General features: G+C 40.0%; 1 protein-coding gene across 1 annotated transcript in view; it reads right to left on the reverse strand.

The window, feature by feature from the left end:
- Positions 1-19,941, reverse strand: part of GPC5 (glypican 5) — a 742,838-nt gene extending 722,897 nt beyond the window's left edge. Inside the window, exons 1-2 of the mRNA XM_074815456.1 lie at positions 19,776-19,941; positions 1,618-1,779 (exon numbers count right to left, since the gene is read on the reverse strand). Coding sequence (XP_074671557.1) covers positions 1,618-1,779; positions 19,776-19,941 — 328 coding nt within the window. The remainder of the gene's footprint in view (positions 1-1,617; positions 1,780-19,775) is intronic.
- Positions 19,942-20,455: the final 514 nt, after the last annotated feature.

The raw sequence follows: 20,455 nt of genomic DNA on the forward strand, positions 1-20,455 counted from the left end.
TAACTGCTCAGATTGTACCCAAGGGAAGCACAACCATTTCTCTTCAAAGGCGTGCATGTATCACTGTCTTTCACGGAGAACTCACCTACGGGAGAGAACTACACTGCACACACTCTGAAAATACCCCACTGACTGAGCCCCTCAGGACATAAAAGCAACAGAAATGTAGTTTCTGGGTCCTGATTTTCACTTAACTTTACTTAAATGTCACTTAAATCCTATTCTTGTGAAGACTGAGAAACCACAGGGTTGCACAAGTATGTTACCTAGTCACCTAAGGGTGTTTTTGTGCACTGCTGTTTTGGTTTTTTTCTAGGGGTAGCGGAAAGGAGTAGGTGTTAAAACACCAAGGCAGAGAGTATAGCCCTCACTTAAGGAAAGTACAGTTGGTTACTGGGCTCTACAGAGTCTACAGCCCTAGGTCAGCAAAGCAATACAACATATTGTACAATTATGGTGCAAAAAAGAGAGCTAACATACAGAAGGTGGAAAGAAGAATGAAAGCAAAAGAGAGGGAGGGAGAGGTTTCTTTGCACATTTTACCAATGATCTCCTGATCATGACACCCTGTGTTAGGCAGGCTAAATGGCAATATACCCATAAGGTAGAGAGCAACTGCAATTTGATTTTAGCATTAGACAGCCTAAATTTCAAAAAGAGAAGGCTTTAGGACCCCAGAGTCAACTTTGCTGCCTATTTCATTACCCTCGGGAGTTGCTTTCCTTCTGCTAATCACTTTAGCTTCACAGGTTAAAAACAAGAGAGTCACCAGCAAGACAACTTTCTAAGCCTGTAAATGACTATCTTATCCTGACCAATAAGTGGTCATTAAGGACATAAGTATACATCAATAAACAAATGACAAGACTGTAAGGCTTTGTCCTCAACACATGTGAATTCCATATTCCTTTCTATTACATACAACCTCATATTGCCACTGTTTCTCGTATCTTCCCAGCTCCTAGCCAATTTCTGCTTTAACTTATGCCTTATTAATTCAGAGAAAACTGAATAGTACGCAGGGTAATTGCTAAAAGGCAATCCCACCACCAGCCCAAATAACCATCAATTTATCAGGTAACTTCCTATTGTGCATTGGAACAACTGTCACTCAACCTCTTAACTATTTTTCTTTATAAACGCAGAAATTTTTTTTAGAAACTCAGAAGCTTATGAAACTAGATCCCAAGAATGAACCTCAAAAACAAACTACCCGAGTATTTCTACTAGAACAAAACAAAGAACATGATGGGCATAAATACTGGAATAACAAAATCTCTCTTCTGTAGCAGTCCACGCAATAATTTTGCACTTTAGTATCATCCCAGTTAAAGAAGTTCAAGAGGAATGCCAAGTTACTGGTGTACAATTCAAATCAAATCATCTTACTAAAACAGTTTCTAATTTTTTCTCAAATATCATCTTTTAAAACACAAATTCCAACAGCAATGAAGTTTCTAATCACCTGCGTGATTGAATACTCCTTCTTTGAAAGCATAAAAGCATAGGGAGAAACTAAAAATTTACAGATAACTTTTACTACATGCATAAACTAATCAAAGATGAAAATCAAGAAAAGTACGAACAAGTTTGGAAACAAAAAGCAGAAAGCCTTACCTTGAAAAGCAGCTGCATTGTGAGATATTAAAAATTTTAATGTAGCACTTGATGTTTGAAGCACTTGCTGTATATCTTGCTTTGCTGCAGTCTGATATCTTTCTTCCATCTTTTTGGTACAACATGTTGGATTTTTAGAACTACAAACCTGGAGATCAACCCCTAGAGAAAGAGATAATTACACTGATTACTACAGAACAGAAGTACACAATACACAAATAACACAGAAGACAGTTCCTTTTTTTTTACACAGGTATAGACACATAAAAGAAATACCCAAACCTTTAAAGCCATTTGGTCTTGTTAAACAAAAAATGGAAGGGGATACTAACTAAAATTCTGTGGGAAGAGTACACTTATTCCTGTTAATTACTATAATTTCTCTGACACTGTAATCTTATTCCAGCTGTGAACATTGCTAACTAGTATTAGTGAAATACACTGAATATTCATTGTACATCATTGTACAGGTGGTAGATGCCCCATCCCTGGAAACATTCAAGGTCAGATATCCCTGCTTATTGCAGGCAAGTTGGACTAGACGACCCTTAAAGGTCCCCTCCTACCCAAACTCTTCTATGATTCTATGATCATCTAGAATTCTTAACTGCTGGGCCAGCTCATGACTGGAATTCTTGCTCTTCTGTAAATCTCGGACTGCAAAGAGCTAACTACTGCTAAATGTTATAAACACGCCAGTGCAAAGCCCATCCCCGATAGGTATATAACGAATACACTCACATTAACTTTTATATGAAGCAGTCTTAAATTCAAGTCTAATCTCTCTTACTGGGTCTCTCCCTAACGTCTAACATTCCCACGTATCTGACATGTCAATTCACTACTTCACTAACAGGTCAGGAAACATTTCTAGAAAGGAATACTTTTTCAAATTTTGGGCACACTGAAAATCAAGAGGGGCAATTCAGTACTGCTGTAATAGCTGTCTGTTTCATACTTTTTTTACAATTGGAGCATAAGCAAGCATGAAAACACCTTGTTTTCATGTGGTATTTAAAATCTTTTTCACACGGTATCTAAACAATGCTTTCTAAAATGAGGAAACAAACATTTCATGAAAGAAGAAAGATGTGAGAATTTAAATTATATCAATACAAAATTTAACAGTCCAATCCAAATTCTGTTCTCAGATAGGCTGTTTCACTGACAAATATCACAAGATTTCTAGCAAACATAGTGAGAAACTTTTTTTATCTGCTTTGTGGACTAAATTCTAATTCTGTGATTGTGTGTATATGCATCACTCTTTCTTCATAATAGGTAAAAAGGGAAGATGATGTTTGGAAGAAAAAAATAAGAAATTCCAAAGTCAAAACTTAAATCCACATTTGCCCCTACTTGCTTTCAGTTCTTATACCACCTCTTTGTACTTAACTTTTTATTTCCCTACCACTATACCTACAAGATTTAATATTCCTTTTAAATTTTTTTTTTCCCCAATTCTCTCTGATAAAGCTTTCTAAGGTAGTATGAATATAGTTATGGGGAAAGTGAGGCCTTACACATTTTGCACCCTAATTATTCAATTAGTTATCTTATGTAAATTAGGTGTTTTAAATAATATGTTCCAGAAAGCTAAGAAAGAAAAGTTACGCTATTGAGGGCCGGATCACAGCATTCTGAAAGAATGGCAAAATGTTTAAATTCATTATATCAAACTCATGTCCCTTTATCCATGTGTTGGTTGAAGCAACCTTAATGAATGGATTCCTGGTTCTGGAACTTCATTTCAGCTACACAGTGGGGAAAAAATGTTATTATTTACCTACAGAAATCTCAATCCTGAAGCAGGAACCCACTGTGTCATATTTAGACGGGTAGAAAACACCAGAAGATTCCTTAGAAATCATGTTTAGAAAAGCATGAGATCAGAATGAAATCAGTAAATGATACGGACCATTAAAAAAACCCCCAGGAGTTATCAAGAGTCCTTGTCTCGACAATACTACACAAAAGTAATTTGATTCCCATGACAAATAAACAAATTTCCCTTGCTAATGCAGATGATATGGTCTCAGATTTGCTAAACATTTCCTTCTGGCATCAGTGGTTTCCATCTTCACGATTCCTGGTCCCTCCATCCAAAAGCAGGTGTGGAAGTGGGATACATTTGAACCTTCAGTATTAAATACTACAGAATTTCTCTTAATTTTTAAAGGATTTTTTCTGCTTCATGCTTTAGGTCATATGATATAAGTTTTCAGGCAAAACTGATTCATTTTAGTGAGGATCGCTGCTCAGGAATTGATACAGTTCCATATTTACAAAGACAAAACTTGATTCCATATACACAAGAATAGTTTACTGCCCGTGATAAAAATGTATGCCTTGAAATAAATCCATTTCACAGACATAAGCAGCAGTAAGTATCACTATGTTAAAGGAAAAGCAGCAGATACTTTAAGAAATCCTACTACCATAGAGAATTCACATATCCGAGATTGCCTTCATGGAGCATGCAAAAGTAAGAACTTAACCTCTGGATGTGAAAATGAACTCAGCCAAGCGATATCCCTGGGAATCTCTTTGAAGTGGTTTCCAGTAGCAGTTTAACACACAGCGATTAGTACACCTAAAAGCCACAGTTCAGGAGTCTGAACATCTTCACTATCACAACAGAAAGTTAAAACTCTGTTCTAACGCAGGTATGAATCACTGAACTTCTGAGTATTAAGAAATTTTACTTCTTAAGTGTTATACTATTGCTACAAGATATCTTTTTTCTCATACATTTTTGAAGGCTACTTATCCTCATCATTTATCTTAAAACAGAATTTCATGTTCTTCAGTAAGTACATTTTTACAATTTACAAACTAAGTGATTTCTCCTGGCCACCTGTCTTTACTCTTGCCATGTGAAAACTTTAATATTCCATCCTCTGACATTTCAATTCAGCCAAAGAATGAAAATAAAGCTGCAAAATTAAGGTGGTCGATTAAATACTCTATTTATTAGCTACTCTAGTATTTATGTTAGCATGCCAAAGAAAGTGCTTAGTGTCAGAGCCAGCCTTTAACAAAGTTGCTTGCCTCCAAGCAACATTAATGACCATCTTAAAATAATTTTTATTATGGGTATTAAAAATACAGTTCACCAGTGCTTTACAACCTCAGAATCCATGTAACTATCTATAAACAGCTTCCCTCTCCTCCAACTCCACTGCCTGCCCCACGCTTTCCCAAGCCAGATTTCAATCCTTGGACTCCACTGACTCCAATGTCCCAATCCACAACGGCTCTCCAAACTGAAGCCCCTGCACTGCTGACCATCCCTACATTCCTACAGCATTCCCACATTCCCAGTCCTGGACACCATGACCCCACCCCCAAAATACTGAAGCCTCCTCTCCTCTCATCCCACTTTTCCTCACAAAATAATGGCATGCCCTGCAACAGTCCAAATTGCAGCCCAGAATAAAACAAATCAGACGTGGAAACTGCTACATCACAATATAATGCAGATTAGCTGCTCTGGGTACAGGCCTTTCTGCAGACGGAAATTGCTGCAGTGCAACTAAAACCCCGTAAAAAGTGGGGAAGGAGCAGCAGCGGGAATGGACCAAGTCATGGGACCCCAAGCAACCACTTCAGATGCTTGTGCTTAAGGCTGGCCACATCTAGAATTTAAAACAGACAAAGCTGGAACTTGAACTACATGAAAATTTGTTTTTCTGCAACCTGTAGCTGTAGCTCTTACAATACTTGTTTAAAAGTTAAATCTTTTTATCAGGGCAGTGGCGATGGCTTCAGCAAATTTTGGTTCTGGAAAAAGATAACAGGTTACTCAAGGGAATGGGTCAAGAGAACAGATTAGTGGTGCATGACTCAAATCAAGAAATGTAAAGATTACAGCTATGTTAATACTACCTGTTCTAGGGGTGAGTTATGGTGCGTGTATATAAACGACATAAATTCAGGTGCAATAACTCTAATGCAGAATATGTCTAAGTTGACACTGTTTAAGAAAATAAAGCACTGCAAGTTTCTATTAATCCTTTGAAATCCTCTTGCTTGTGATTAGATACATTTGCTGTCATACTGAATACTAATTATTTTAAATATTAGCTACAGTAAATGAGAATCTTAAAGTAACATACTGTTAAAACAGCAAGCAGCAAACTGGACTAATATACCACCCACCTACAAACAAATTAAAGAAATGATAAATAAGCCTGCAGCAATATTTACTCATCATACCAGAAAGGTCTGTCCACAGGTATGACACACAGTTCTCTCCATTTTATTTTTTTTATTCTCAAATTGTTTATCACACAAAGAATATCACAGTATGAGACAAGCCAAAGCATAGTCTGTAGTATGCCAGCAGCAACAAACCTGACAAACATCATGAGAAAAAATGCTTATATTGATAGCAATATTCACAGTATTGCATTACAACAGCCCTTTTTTCCTATTTGGTTACTGAATATTATCTTTTGTTCATAACAAAAAACAACTCGCTACCGTCAAAAAAAGGCAGGCAGCTGTATAGTCCTGTAATAGACACTGTAAGAAAGGAACCATGTTACTAAGTTGTTTCAACACATTTCAGTGCCATACCATTTTCAGACTTACTGTATTCTTTCTTCCCCTGTATAAGTTCTTCAGTTTCTTTTCTGAAGAGGAAAGGTTTTGTTTACGTTTGCTTACTGAAAAATCGATTATCTATTTAATCTTTTTCAACTATTTGTGCATATGATTTCTCTTTACTGACCTTCAAACAAATCAGCAGAGAGCTCAAAAAGAATTAATTAATCATATAACCTGACCTATTATTGTTTGTCTATTGGTCTCACATTGACAAACCAAGTAATTTTACAGTTCTTTGCAGTACTTGTTTTTTCTTAAAACTCCAATTCTGCTGTTCCGGGAAAGTCTTTTATCTTCATAAAGAATTTTCTAGCCAGTGTGACTTATGAAGAAAGAGTGCAGGGGGGACAGAGGTCACTTGTGATACTACAAATCTAAGACAGAGAGACTTTTTAACTCACATGCATGAATTCTGAGGTGTCTGGTACATCACTGTTAATACTGCTGCTCAAATTTACATTTGGTAACTAATATATTCATTAATGTAAGTACAACTGAATTGGGACTCTACAGCGGAAATATCCTATTAGAGAGTATTTTTGTCCTATATGATGGCCTCAAGAAATAGAAGCAGAACAGCTAGGCACAAATTCATCGTTTCATCAATTCACCTAATCAAACTAACATCTGGATTAAATTATGAATCCCTATGTTGCTGAAACCTCTAGGGCTATTAGAAATTTTACTATATGATATATGTTAAATTCATGTCTGACCTTGACCAAAGCCCATCTTTATCAAGAAACACGCTCAGCACCTACTTAAGAGACTGACACAGAAGCTAACTCAGAACAACCCTGAGTTTGGCTTTCCCTCAAAGTTGCATCAGTTTTATGGGGAGAAAAACACTAAAATTATTTCATTTCTAGATATCCAGAAGATAAGCCACTGCTCCTGTATTATTCTCAAAGAGGTGTCTTTCCACTCTTCCTGCAATGTGCTCCTTCCGTTTACCATTAGCGCTGAGATTCCTCATGACGGCTTTGGCTTCCAAACTCTTTTCTTTTACCAGCTGCTGGAAGCAATCATTCTCAACACGCTCATCTCGTTTCCAATTTCACAAAGCAGCCTTAGAACCCCTATCCACTCATCTCAGGTACCTCTCTCATAAATATTTAATATATTTATGTATCTATATATTTATATTCTCAGTAATTTTCAAATTTCTTGATTTCATAATTTTTAAGTTTAATATGCCTAACTATCCTTATTTCCTTTTTAACCTCAGAAAATTTTAAGTATGATTACAAGAGCCCAACAAATCTGTCAGAGTAAGAAACACAGTAATAGTTTGGGCTAGAATTAAATGACAAAGAGGAGGATAAATCTAGATTGATCTAGATTAATTTTACTAAGCACTGTCTACATCAGGACTTTCCTATGTTCTTCTTCACAAGCTGAAAATATGATTACAAAGAAAACAGAACTACGCAGTGTCACACTGAAGACTCACACACTGTGCTACAGTTCTCACAACTTGTTTCTCTGCAGTGATGGAGTGTCCAATATACACATTTTCCAGAAAATAACTTAGACAAAGAAGATAGCTTATCAACATTTTCAAGGTCACAAACAGAATTAATGAATTAATAAAACATAGAAAGTCTTAAAAGCAAAAAAACTTTGAAAGTTTGACTGTTAATTTGCAAGTGGAAAATAATGAATACACTTAAGTGTTTTTCAGGGCTAGGTTAGCTATTTTGCTATAGCTGAAGTGAGAAGCATTAAGAATGAGAAGGATAATTAAAAAATTAGACACTTTTGTATTAACACCATCAACAAGAATTTAGATTTTCTAGATGTTCTTCAGGGGCACAGATGCAGCGATCGATCACGGTCTTCATTGACTATAGTTTTGAACTTGGTCTATGATCTTAAATACCAGTCTGAAATATCAAGGATATCTTTTTTAGAGTATCACAGACGTGTTTCCATGGTATTCAGAGTATTACAAACAACTGTTCTGACTTTATGACATATGCTATCGGTTTGTTAAATGAAGAAGCGAGGTTCATAAGTGGCTGGAATAAGTTTGATCCAACTTAGTTTTGTTGGGGTTTTTTTCCCCCTTTGTTCATGACATTTGTAAATATCCTCTGCTTTTTTTTCTCTTCTCTCTTACTTTTTGGTGTGTGGATGTGGGGGGAATCAGTTATATGAGAATGGCCGTTAGCTAAATTGCTTCAACTATTACTGAAGAGTCAAAGTTTTGGCTTGCTGACCCTTAGGGAAAAGGATGGCAGCAGCCACAAGGCAAGAAAGACAACACAACAAAAACCCAACTAATGAAGCAACCCTTCAAAGTATGCAGAGTGCTCATGTGAACCTGATAATTCATAACTTGTGATGTTCCCACTCCTTTTTTTTCCTGCTTCTGAGCTGTGTGCACAGTAATCAGAGCACATCAGTAGAGAGAAGGGGCTCCTGAATTTTAACCTTGTCAGCACCACAGTGGTGGGATCTCATGATAATTTCATAGGTGATTTCTTCAGGAAGTATGAATTCTGTTAGATAATTATTGGTCTGAGCTCTGTCCAGGCCTGGGCACATCTTAGCAGTGGGATGCAACAGCACTTCCCAGATGTGGAGTCCTGACCATGTTCCAACTCCACACTGAGCTCCAGGCACTTGATGTTCCCCTCCAGCACAGGGGTAAGAAGATTTACCCACACAGGGTAGGAGGGAGCTGGGGCAGACGCCAGCCAGTGGATGAACAGAACTACAGGGTCCTGCCATGCAATTTTCACACAGCCTCTCCATCTCCCCTCTCTCCTTCTGTAATTTCAGAACTACTATACACTTTGGTTTAGTTGTTACTGTAGTGAAGATTAATTCACTGATGTTAAGAAGGGCAAAGTGCTATAGCTGTTTAGCTTCTGGCATTGATTAAAGTCAGTGACATTAAATACACACAGAGATATCATGCTTTTGCCCCAAATCCCTTCCCTGAAAATGTAAAATGTTAAACCATATATCCTCCTGATTGGCTTTAGGCTCTACATTTCATGATCAAAACTAATTTTTCTTCCTTTTGACCTTCATTTGAGAATACATTTATCACAGTAAGGTCATTACGTTTAACTCAGTTCTATTCCTAGTACAGAATAAAAAGAGAAAAAAAAAGAATGTCATCTTTTTCTGATGCTACCCACAGTTGTAGCATACACCATTTTGTTTTACTAACATCATAAAAGCATTCACATTTTACAGGGCTGAATCAGATTAGTTAATAAACTTTTAGAGGTTTTTTTCTTTTCATTAAAAGGTACAGATTCCTTGAAACTACAATTTTTCTCAAATTTTGCCTAGAAGAGAACAAGCAAAGCACAATTTAGGCAATATGTGATGTGTTATAATTTAATGCAGTTTATGATTATTTAAAACTAATTTAATGTATTGCCTTTCCTGTAACCTACTTATTTATACCACCCTTAGCAAAGGAGCCACCTCAGAAAAAATAATCTACCATGAGGATGGTCTAATGCTAGAGGAGAGAAAAGGTGGGATGAGAGGAGAAACAAGCATGCAAAAATAAAGGGGGAGGGGGGATAAGAGGCATTGGTCACATGTAAGCAAAGCCAGTTAGTGCACTTGCTTCACTGAGCACTGCACCTGAGCACCACAGTCTATCCTATCTTCTTAATAAATCCTTTTATCTTAACTAACTTTTATGTATAATTTCACTCTCTGTCCTATCCGTGAGTGCTGCAAGATCTATATACCAGCAACTGGACCAGGGACTAAGTGCATACTTAGGTGTATGTCTAAATGTCAGAAACAGCAAAGACCTGATGTGTTTATATTTCCCTGGTGAATTTAATCCTCTGTGTGTGTTTACACATAATTCACTAGTAAATTTCAAAATGGAATAGCCATTGAGTAGGAGGAGGCCTGCCTCTACAAAGACTCAGCCAGTGGTGGGTAAGGAGGCCCAGAGTCTGGGTATGGGTATTGGGGAGATGGAAAGCCCATGGTGCTATTCAAGGGATCTGAAGCTGTAGAAGAGCTTGTGAGATAAATGTGTGAGTGCACACATCTGTTCACTAGCAAACATCAAGCTGGACTAACTTGATGGAGAGGAGAGAGAGAAGGGAGAGGAGAGGGGAGAGGGGAGAGAGGGGGGAGGAGAGAGGGGGGAGATTGGCACAGCAATTGTGTCTGGGAAGCCACAGTGCTTCAAGGGAACCATGAATGTGGGTGTGTTTGCGATTTGGAGAGGGAGGGTGTGTTTTCACTAGTGAACTCTCAGAGTGCTCCCAGCTGGGCTTCAGGCACCAGGAGGAATCTCCAGAAGCAGCATCGGCTGGATTTGGCAGTTCCTATAACATCTTAACACTGGGAAACAAACAGGCAGAGCTGGAGGTCTGCACATGCCCAGAAGAACGAGGCACAGTTGGAATAACTGAGACACAATGAAACTGCTTGAGTGACCACTGTGCAGCAATGGACAGATACAGGCTTGTCAGGGAAGATGTGCAGAGAAGGAAGGTTGCTCTTTAAGTAGAGGAGCAGGTTGAAGGTATGGAGCAGACAGGCTGGTTGATGGTATGTGGTGACCCAGTACCTAAGAAGAGCACAGTGAGGATGACATTGTGGTATGAATTTGATACAGTCCAAGGTCGGAATAAGAGTGGACTGAGTATTCTTTAAAGCCAAATTCTGGTTCTTATGGGCAACTTTAAACCTCACAACAATTGCTGGAAGTAGAACGCAGAGGGATGAAAGCAAACCTGGAGATTTCTGGAGCGGATTGGGGATAAGTTCTTATCACAGAAGCTAGATGGGTCAACCAGGTACAGCACTCATCTGGATTGATATTAACAAAGAGTGAGGACCTAGTCATAGGGAAGGTAATCAATAGCAGCCTTGGCTGTAGTGCCCATGAAATAGTACAGATCAAGATCCCAAGGGGTGCAAGGAAGGAGAGTAGCGGAGTACAGACCCTAGACTTCAGGTGAACAGATCTGCTTATTCAGGGAACTGACAAATGGGATCCTCTGGGATCCAGCACTGAAGGGTGAGGTTGCTCAGGAGAGTTAGCAGGTCTTTAACGACCATTCTTTGTCCAAGCACACAGTCCATCCTGACACTCCACTGGGTAGACTTATCAAGGGACAGGCTTGTGTAAACAGGGAGCTTAGTAATAATAAGCTTCACTGAAAAAAAATACGTAAATGGAGGGTGGAGACACAGGCAAGTTATAATGCCCAATATAGAAACATTGCCCAGGTGTGGAAGAATGGTGTTAGGAAAGCCAGAGCTCAACTGAAGTTGAATATGGCAAGAAATATCAAGGGCATGAGCTTGTACCACTATCTGAACAACAGAAGAATAAACCAGGAACAGTGGGCCTGCTACTGAATGGGGTGGGTGATTTAATGCCTATGGATGCAGACAAGGCTGAGGTACTCACTCCCTTCCTTGCCTTAGTATTCACCAAGGCCAGGCCTCTAAACTTAGAGACAAGGGGGAGAGGAACCAGCAGCAGTGGAAGAGGATCGAGTGCGGGATCTCTTGTGAAATCTTGGCCCATACAAGCTCATGGGACCAGGTGAGATGTATCCAGAGGTGCTGATAGAGATGTTTGAAGTCATTGCAAACCACTCCCTATTATTTTTGAAAGTCTGCTGACTAAGTGCAAGTCCCCAATGATTGAGAAAAAGCAAATGTCGCACCTGAGAAAAAGCAAAAATGCAACTGAGTGAATTGAAGGCCAGTTGCTCTTACTTTGTTACCTGTATAGCAGGTCTGATAATTCAGTGTTAGACTTCTACATGTCCAGAATTATTTCTAGGTTTGGAAAAGAGGTTTGGAAAGTTTGCCTTCTACAACATGACATAATCTTTACAATTCATAGTACTCCAGACAATACTACAGTGGGTGAGTACTAAGATCTTCAGTAAACTTACCACACAGTCTAGATACCAAGTAACTTAAGAAATAAAAAAAGGTTAAAAAAGGAAAACTCCCAACTAGATATATTTTGCTTCTCTTACATCACTATAGTCTTACAGTTTTCTGATACGTGACTTATTAGAAAGGCATTATACAATTTTGTGCATTACAGAAGTCTCCCCAATACAACTGTTCAATATTCAAACATCAACACAGCTTGTATACAGGCCCAAATGCCAGCAGGAGACTTGTAACTATTCCAAATGAAGAATATAGTTGTGTTGAGTTTGGGGAGGGTTTGGTTTTGTTTTGTTTTATGAAGTATTTAAAAACAGTAAAAAACACCTCACTAGTATGTACATAAGATGACCTACCTTACCCTCCCAATCTTAGCAGATAGTAACTACATGCAAATATCCTCTCTCTGTTTGGAACTGAAGATTTAAGAGAGAAAACTTGGCAAAGTGCTATTAACAAGTTGCCTCAAACACAAATAACGTTGTGTTGCATACTGCATCATTTTAGTCAATGATGTATGATAAACTATAATTTCATGATGGGAAGTGTGCAGCTGAGTTGTCAAACCAAGCAAAAGTTAGAACTTGTGAGTACTATTCCTCATTCTCCTACTGACTTGATCTCTTTCAAAAGTAAACAGTAGCTTTATTTCTTACAACTCTCCTTTCTCCTAAGAGGTTCAGAAAAGATCTTGCACAAAACCTTTGTGTCATTTTTCCACTATGTACAACCTTTCAACAACTACATTTTAGTTACTAACAAGTAATACACACAACATCTGCTCACATACAGTTCCATATGTATATAGGCACAGACATGGATAATACTTGTTTAGTATTGAAATTAAATAACCTAAAAATCAGCTCTATTACCCAAACTGTGGTTAATATTTTAAACAAATGTTAGGCACTATTTAGCTTTCAGACCTTCTGCACTTTGCCTCTTGTAAAGCAGGGGCTAATATGAAATTTTACCTAGGCTTATTACAGGCATTAGAATAGCTTCAAGAAGACATTTAGACTTTTAGCAAAACTCTAAAATAATAATGAATTATTTGTTTATGGTTTCAGCTGACTTCAATATTCTTTTATTCCCTTGATTTTATGGTAAATATTTTTGTAAGCAGTATCTTCTTAACATGGATATCATTCCCAAACCTAAGGGAACTTTGTTTTATACTTTAAGACTACTAATCACGTACATATAAAGTATATTTTATTGACCTACTTCTGTTCCAGCTCATTAAACAGAGCTGCTTTCAATGATCAGGAAAAAGTAACCAAATACAAGATGCAAAAGAACCCAACTGACTGAAAACGGAGTGGTTGCTCAAAATCCACAGAGTGGCTTTGTAGTTGTTTCTTTACAGGGCTACAGAACAAGCAACAGCTTACAGATAATGTTTCAGAAGAGGGTATGTAAACCAGCAAGCGAAACAGGTCGTTCCATTTCAGTAGAACCAATGTTAAAAACCCACACACTTATTTTCTCTGTTTTCACATCTAAAAATCTTCCTGTCTTCCACAAGAATTGTTGTGTCAAGAACCAGTTATTTTGAAACAGAGTGAAGAAAACATCTTCTTCTCTCATAAGGAATATCGGCTCTTTTCAGTATCAAATTCTGAAGGCTCTACACTGCAGTCTATTTTTAGACAAGATCACAAGACCACAAGAAACGAAATAACTTAGCTTGTAATGAATATATATATTAACATAAATAGCTATAGAATAGAAAAGGTTTTACAACTGAAAACAATCTAGATGGGTGTAGAAAAGACAGTTCAGTAAGAATAAAATGTAATTATTCTGAGGTATAGGTTTACCTATTTCCAGAGGATCTGGAACCAATTTCAAACTTTCACTCATGGTCTCAGCCATACAAATCCATATTTTCAGTACCTTGAGATAAACAAGTGCTGACAGGATGAGGACATTAATTGCCAGGAAGAGAAAATACCAGATGTGTGGTAAATTTCTGCCTGTCTACTTAGATAAATACTTCCATGACATCAAATCCAGAGCCTGAAAAATTCCAACAAACCTAGGATTGTCACAATCAATAGTCTTTTAAAAGCCAGCACGGAAATGCCATAAGGCCTGCAAGCAGTTGTTCAAACCAGTGGTTTACTGCAAAATAGATGTGCAACCTGTATCAGACATAAGTCCTTCTCATGCTCACCCTTTAATATCTGTTAACTCATTTTTGTTACAAGTGCCACTCCAAACCTAGCATTAATCATCATCATTATGATTGCTGTAAAGTGTTTCAGCACTGCCAAATAAGAGAGGCAGGGATCAGCCTGAAGCATCTGGCCCTGACTGTCCACACAGTTGAACTATCACCTCACCTCTTTCTGTGGCTCTGTTCAGAAGGCACCAGTATTTCTCAGCTCCACTTCTAGAGATGGTGCATTCTCCACACTGCTGTCAGAGGACACCATAGGCAACACTGTAGTACAGGTTTGGGTCCTTCCTAATATCTTCAAAGACCATTCTCCTATTAGCAGGCACTCTAGCAAGGTACGGGCATCCCTCAGCACACCCACGCTACAGCTCATGGCACAGAACGTTACACTACAGTCACTGCCTGCAAACAGCCTTCCTATTTTTAAGACTGCTTGAATTGCAGGGGAAAGGAACCCTAAAAATCCACAGTGCCCTGGCATTACAAGAGCATCACACTGGATCTAGAGAAGACTCACGGGCAAACCCCCATCAAGTGAGGACAGACAGTCCCTTCTACCGGATACCAGCCTTAAGCAATGTAGACATGAGCCAATCTATCCCACTCAGCACGAGTGGTTCCCTATCCTCTGTTTAGCAGTATGGACGCCACCTTTCAGGTCATCCCAGCCAGAGCAAGTCCTATGGCTACTGAGCACTGCTGACTTCCTAGAGAAGGTGAAACATGGGAGATAGAGATAGGGAAGCTGCTACGTAGTTGAACCCATTATTCTGTTGGTTTTAATCTCAAATGTTAATTGTTTCAGTGATCATTTTGTGGATTCAGAGGTGAAATACTACTTGCATGCAGGAACCAACAGTGTATGTTGGTTCAGACACACAAAAAATTATGCTGTAGGCAATGGTCCTTACAAAAACAGACGTTGCCTACAATGAACATCAGTAACAGATATGACAGAGCAACTTGCTTTTTGTCTAAGTCCTTTTCCAGAAATCTAAATGTCAGATAGACCAATAGAGTAATTAGAAGTGCCCCTGCCTGCACACACCGAAAAGAAAAAAAATTCTTGATTTGATTTCAGATAGAACCAAAATCCAAATTACCTGAATGTAAATCATACTAGAAATCCAAATTAAAATTCAAAGATGATCTTGGAGTTGCATCAAAGTAATCGGCTCCGGATTTTAAACTTACTTCTGTTGTTACTTTAAACTGCATTGCAAGAATATTTTAACTTGAATTAACAAGAGAGTATTACACACCAACTTTTTCTGAGACTATATCATCCTTCAAGCATAGTTTGTCTCATTTATTCTCCATCAAAAAGCCTTTGCAACAAAATTTATACTAATCACACAGTCTTCACTCTTTTTTATGCTTCTTGTTCTCACAACTGCATACATGACCTCACAAATGCTGCTGAAAAGAAAACTAGATTGATTCCTGAAAAAAAAACCAAACAACCCACAACCAAAGAAAACCTGCTGAGAATGTCGAAAAATATCTCCAGCACTTTTTTCTACTTCATTGGTAACTGTTCAATTCTACAGTTCCAGCAAATGTAACATTTTTCTATAAGCCATGGAATTCAGCTTTTTGGTGCAAACAGAAGCCTGACAGTTTGTTCACTGATGTACCTACTGGAAGCCCTTTGTCAAAAAGGCAAGGGTGACTGGCTTACTGTCCATCCTATTCTGCTGTTCTACGGATTCTGAGAGAAGGAGACCAGAGAAAAAGTCTTACTTGCAACCAAGAGAACAAGGAGAGTTGAGAGCTCCCACTTTAGCTTTCTGAAAATTAAGCTACTGAAATCAGCTAAAAGCTCTAGCTTTACTAGCATACATGGGAAAAAAGAGTGGAAATCTTCCAGAAGGTTGTTTAGGTTACAATACCAGAAATTGAGCATAGGAAATAAAGATATGTAAAAAGAAGTATTTTCCAGGAAACAATTTTTTTTTAATAATCCAAGTCATACAGATCAAAAAAAGTAAAATTAAAAAAAAAAACAACAGGCCTTTTGAGGCCTTTTTATATGTAATTCATGCTTTGCATATTGTTTGAGTCTCCGTACAATTAAAAGGATCTTTTAGGATTTTTAATTATTGAGGTTTTTCTGTAGGGTCCCAACAACACTGCACTCATAGAATAGAACCAGATAGGAAAAACAAAGTATCTTTGCAACTAACATTTAAAATCAGTATGAAAGTGATAAATGTTTCAATATACCATGTGATGGGGCTGAGCATAAATCTGTACTATAGTTCACAGATCAGTACTATAAAGATTGAGCACAGTTAGTCAAGTTTCTTCATCGATGGGGGTAGCAATAAAAATCTTGGTTTTGTTAAAGATATTCATTTACCTTGATTATTAGTTGCCAATTTCAACACCATGATATCGTGTGTTATGTGGGTGATAACAACAAACTCAAATTTATGGTTCCTATATCCCCCAAAATCACCTTTGTGCGTATATCTGGCATTTTTGCATATGATGATAGAGGTATTTTTGCTCCTTTAAAGATACATGAACTACATTCAATAGCTGCAAAACTAATTATATAAAATAATGCATAGTTTTTTTAGCTAACCTATATCCAAAATATGGACACATGGCAGACCCTGAATGAAAGAAAATTACAATTTGCATGATTTACTCATACAAGAGTGTTTAGCTTTTATTACCACTAAGAGGAAAAAATACAATTGTGAATGCTAGAGTCTTTTATTTTTATATATGCAATGAAAACAAGGCCAATATAAACCAACTTCATCCCTGTAATTTTATTAACTGTAGAGGTAGCCTTCTACTGTATATAAATCCATACACCAACTAACATCCGCACACTTTGTCAGCTAGTGATCCTTCCCCACGCAAAAGGTGTGGTTCAGTTTATGACATTTAAATGAAGGTGTCCTTATACAAGCTAGGTCTAAGGTACCACCAAAATAAAGAAATGTAGGCAACACAGTAGAGACAGAGGACCTAGGCAGCTCGCTCTGAAGTCGACTCCTTAACATTTGATAGCCCAGTAGCTCCTAGACGCCACTGGCTGCACTGACCGTGCAGTGCAGGTGCCCACAAGGGAGCATCTGAGATGCCAGAGGTATCCCACCCACCGCCACCCCAGAACGATGTGAGTCTCCCAGAGGTATTGCATCTGCCAGCACCGTGGGGATATCCCAGACACTCTAGGGAAACTCAGATGGTGACCGATGCCTACATTCAAGAAACTGAATTAAACCTTATAAAGGCAGCTTTGACACCTACTTCCACAAGCGGACACCTACTGAAAGTGTTTATGTGTGTATTACACACACACTTCTAAGTGCCATCAGAAAAATTTTAAAGTATTTTTCATCTCTTGCCTCAAAAGAAGGCTTAATATAGAAGATCAGTAGCAAAAGTGACATTTCTTTCCTCTTCACATTATGTTTCCAGCCTACAAATACCTTTAATCACACCTAAACCTTCTAAAACACTCACTAACGCTCATTTTCTTGTCATCTCAAATTCTGGATAGATTTCACGGTTCACAATTGTTTGTTTCATGTACCTCTGACATCAAAGCTACTCCGAGCGAGAACTCTGACACTTGTACTCGGCTCCTTGAGGGCTGGTGTTTTCTGGACTGCCCTCAGCAATGCAATTCCTTCAAAGAGTGAAAGGCTGCTGACCACGCAGCTGTGCCGCACCTCCTGCTGACCGCCGCTTGCTGGGGCAGCAGCAAAGAAAGGAATTCTTTTATTACTCTTATAATTCAAAACCGGCTTTTGCTTCAGGGACAGGAAATACAGAAAAATCAAAAGAAAAAAAAAATTAGAGTGGTGTTATAAAAATATTATAGGGGAAGGGAGGAAATCAGAGAGCAGGGCAGCAGAAACATACATAAGGTACCGTAGTTCTTTCCTCTTGAGGCAATGTGTTTTCTCCCTATCCCCAGTATGCAAGTGAATGTATGGCATGAAAATAAATGACAGTGGCAGAGAAAGTATAATAGTTACGCTAGACTACAGAATGAGAACATAAACTGATACCATATTATTCATACTGATGTTATTCACACAAATAATCAGCACAAAAAAATTAAATCACTGAGAGGGCTTTGACTCAGATTTCACTTTCCAGACACCTTCATTTGCACAGTACCTATTTAATCAGGCTTTCCAATTAAAGTGCTTATTTTCTTTTTAGTGAAGACAGTAATAAAATACTTAGCTAAGGACAATGTAAGAAGACAATGCATGTTGTTCAAACGTACTGGTAACCTAAACAGAGTACTTTGATTTGTAAACTGCACATTGCACTATTAAGTGTGTTAAGTTTAGGATTATCTGTTACGTTTAAAATTAGTCATTAAAAAGCTGTATTTTGAAGTGATTTCTTCAGGAATGAACATGGTATGCTTTATCTCAATTTGCAGAGTCAATAAAAACTACACAGATTATTTTAAAAAAAGGAACAGGATATTGATACTTTAAAGTGAAAGGGATGTTAATTCAGCTTTTGTTGCATTGTAAAGTAATTTTCTGTCAGGAAAGCACTGAGTCCCATTTATTAGTTAACTTGTCATCTAAACATGAACACTCTTTACAGAAATGTGTGCAAAAAAAAAAAAAAGTATTTTCCAACCCTATATGCTGACCACGAAAACATCTGCGTTTTAATTTTGTGATTAGCACCACAGAAATCAAGTGAGGTTCTCACGAGGCTGGAATCAAACCCCAAATCTGGGAAGGTACGTTTTATTACATACATGCTTTGCAATGTCATTCGGTACCTGCATAAAAAAAAGTTTCACTGTTGATATAAATGCTGGGATGTACTCGAATTGCGATTAAGACATTACTTTCCCGGGAATTTTAGGCAACTACAGCGACAGGCTGGCATCCAGTAGAGAGAACATGCAGATCACCGCCTGCAGCGGTGTAAATCGTTCTCGTTTCACACAGGAGTAACTCCACCAGCCCAAGGCGCAGTTCGGCGGCTCTCCCCTTCCCCCGGGCGCTGCTCCGGCCCGATGTGTCCGTGCCTGCCCACGGGCGGCTCCAAGCAGGGTGACCCCGCAGCTCAAGCCGGCTCTCTCTGCGCGGCGTGGAAGGGGGTACAGGGGGATTTTAGGGAGGGCGGGGGGGGGGGGGGGGGGGGGGCGCTCCAGTTTGTGCCGAGCCCACACCCCAAGGAGAGCATTTTCTCTCCGGAGGAAGGAGCCGGGCATGCCCCCCGCCCCGAGAACGTCCCCGTCAACCCCGGTCGGCGCCAGGGAGACAGTCGCGGCGGCTCCGGGGGTGACGCGCAGTGTCCGGCCGGGCCGCGGCCCCGCCGCCGGCACCACCCACTCGCCGCCGCCCGCGGCACCACACTCCGACCCGCCGTGCCCGCAGCCGGGCAGGGCAGCGCCGGCGCCCGCCGCTCCTTGCGCCTCTGCCCCCCGCACGCTGTCCCTTACCTGCCCGCGGGGACTCCGGGATGCCTCTGAGGGGGCCGAGCTGCCGCAGCTGGAAAACTTTCCGGACGCCCTCACAGCTCGGCGGCGGCTCCGCACCCCCCGCGGCGGCGGCCAGAAGCAGGACGCCGAGGCTGAGGACGCCGAGGCTGAGGCTCTTCCCCTCCATGGCCCGCCGGCCGCCGCCAGCCGCCGCAGGGACCGCGGCCGAGGCGCCCCCGAGCCGCAGCCGCAGCCGCCGCCGGGCCCGCGTCCGCCGCCGCGGGGGTTAGGCTGCCAGCGCCGCCCGCCGCCCCCCGCCGGGACCCTCCCCCGGCCCGGCCCGGCCCGGCCCCCGCCGGCTCCCCGCCCGCTGCCCCCCCCCCCGCCCCCCCGGAGACACACGAGGGTTCCCCCCCACGCCGGGGGCGGCAGCGGGAGGGTGCTGCCCGCCCCCCCCTGTCGCGGTGCCCGTTTGGGCAGGGGAGGAGACCCCGCGTACCCTCCGGTGGGGAGGGGAAACCTGGAGGGAAACGCAGCACTGCGCTGGTGTGTAAGCAGTAACCACCAGAAAGCTCGAAAAAGAGACAGACTTAAAATAATTTGTAGTGCTTTTAGGAACTCCTCGCAATGGGCTTACAAACTGGCAGGAACATACACAATTCAGTTTGGCTTCAAATGCCAAACTTTTTGCTTTTCTGACA

Source organism: Strix aluco, chromosome 2, assembly GCF_031877795.1.
Source record: "Strix aluco isolate bStrAlu1 chromosome 2, bStrAlu1.hap1, whole genome shotgun sequence".
Classification (NCBI taxonomy): Eukaryota; Metazoa; Chordata; class Aves; order Strigiformes; family Strigidae; genus Strix; species Strix aluco.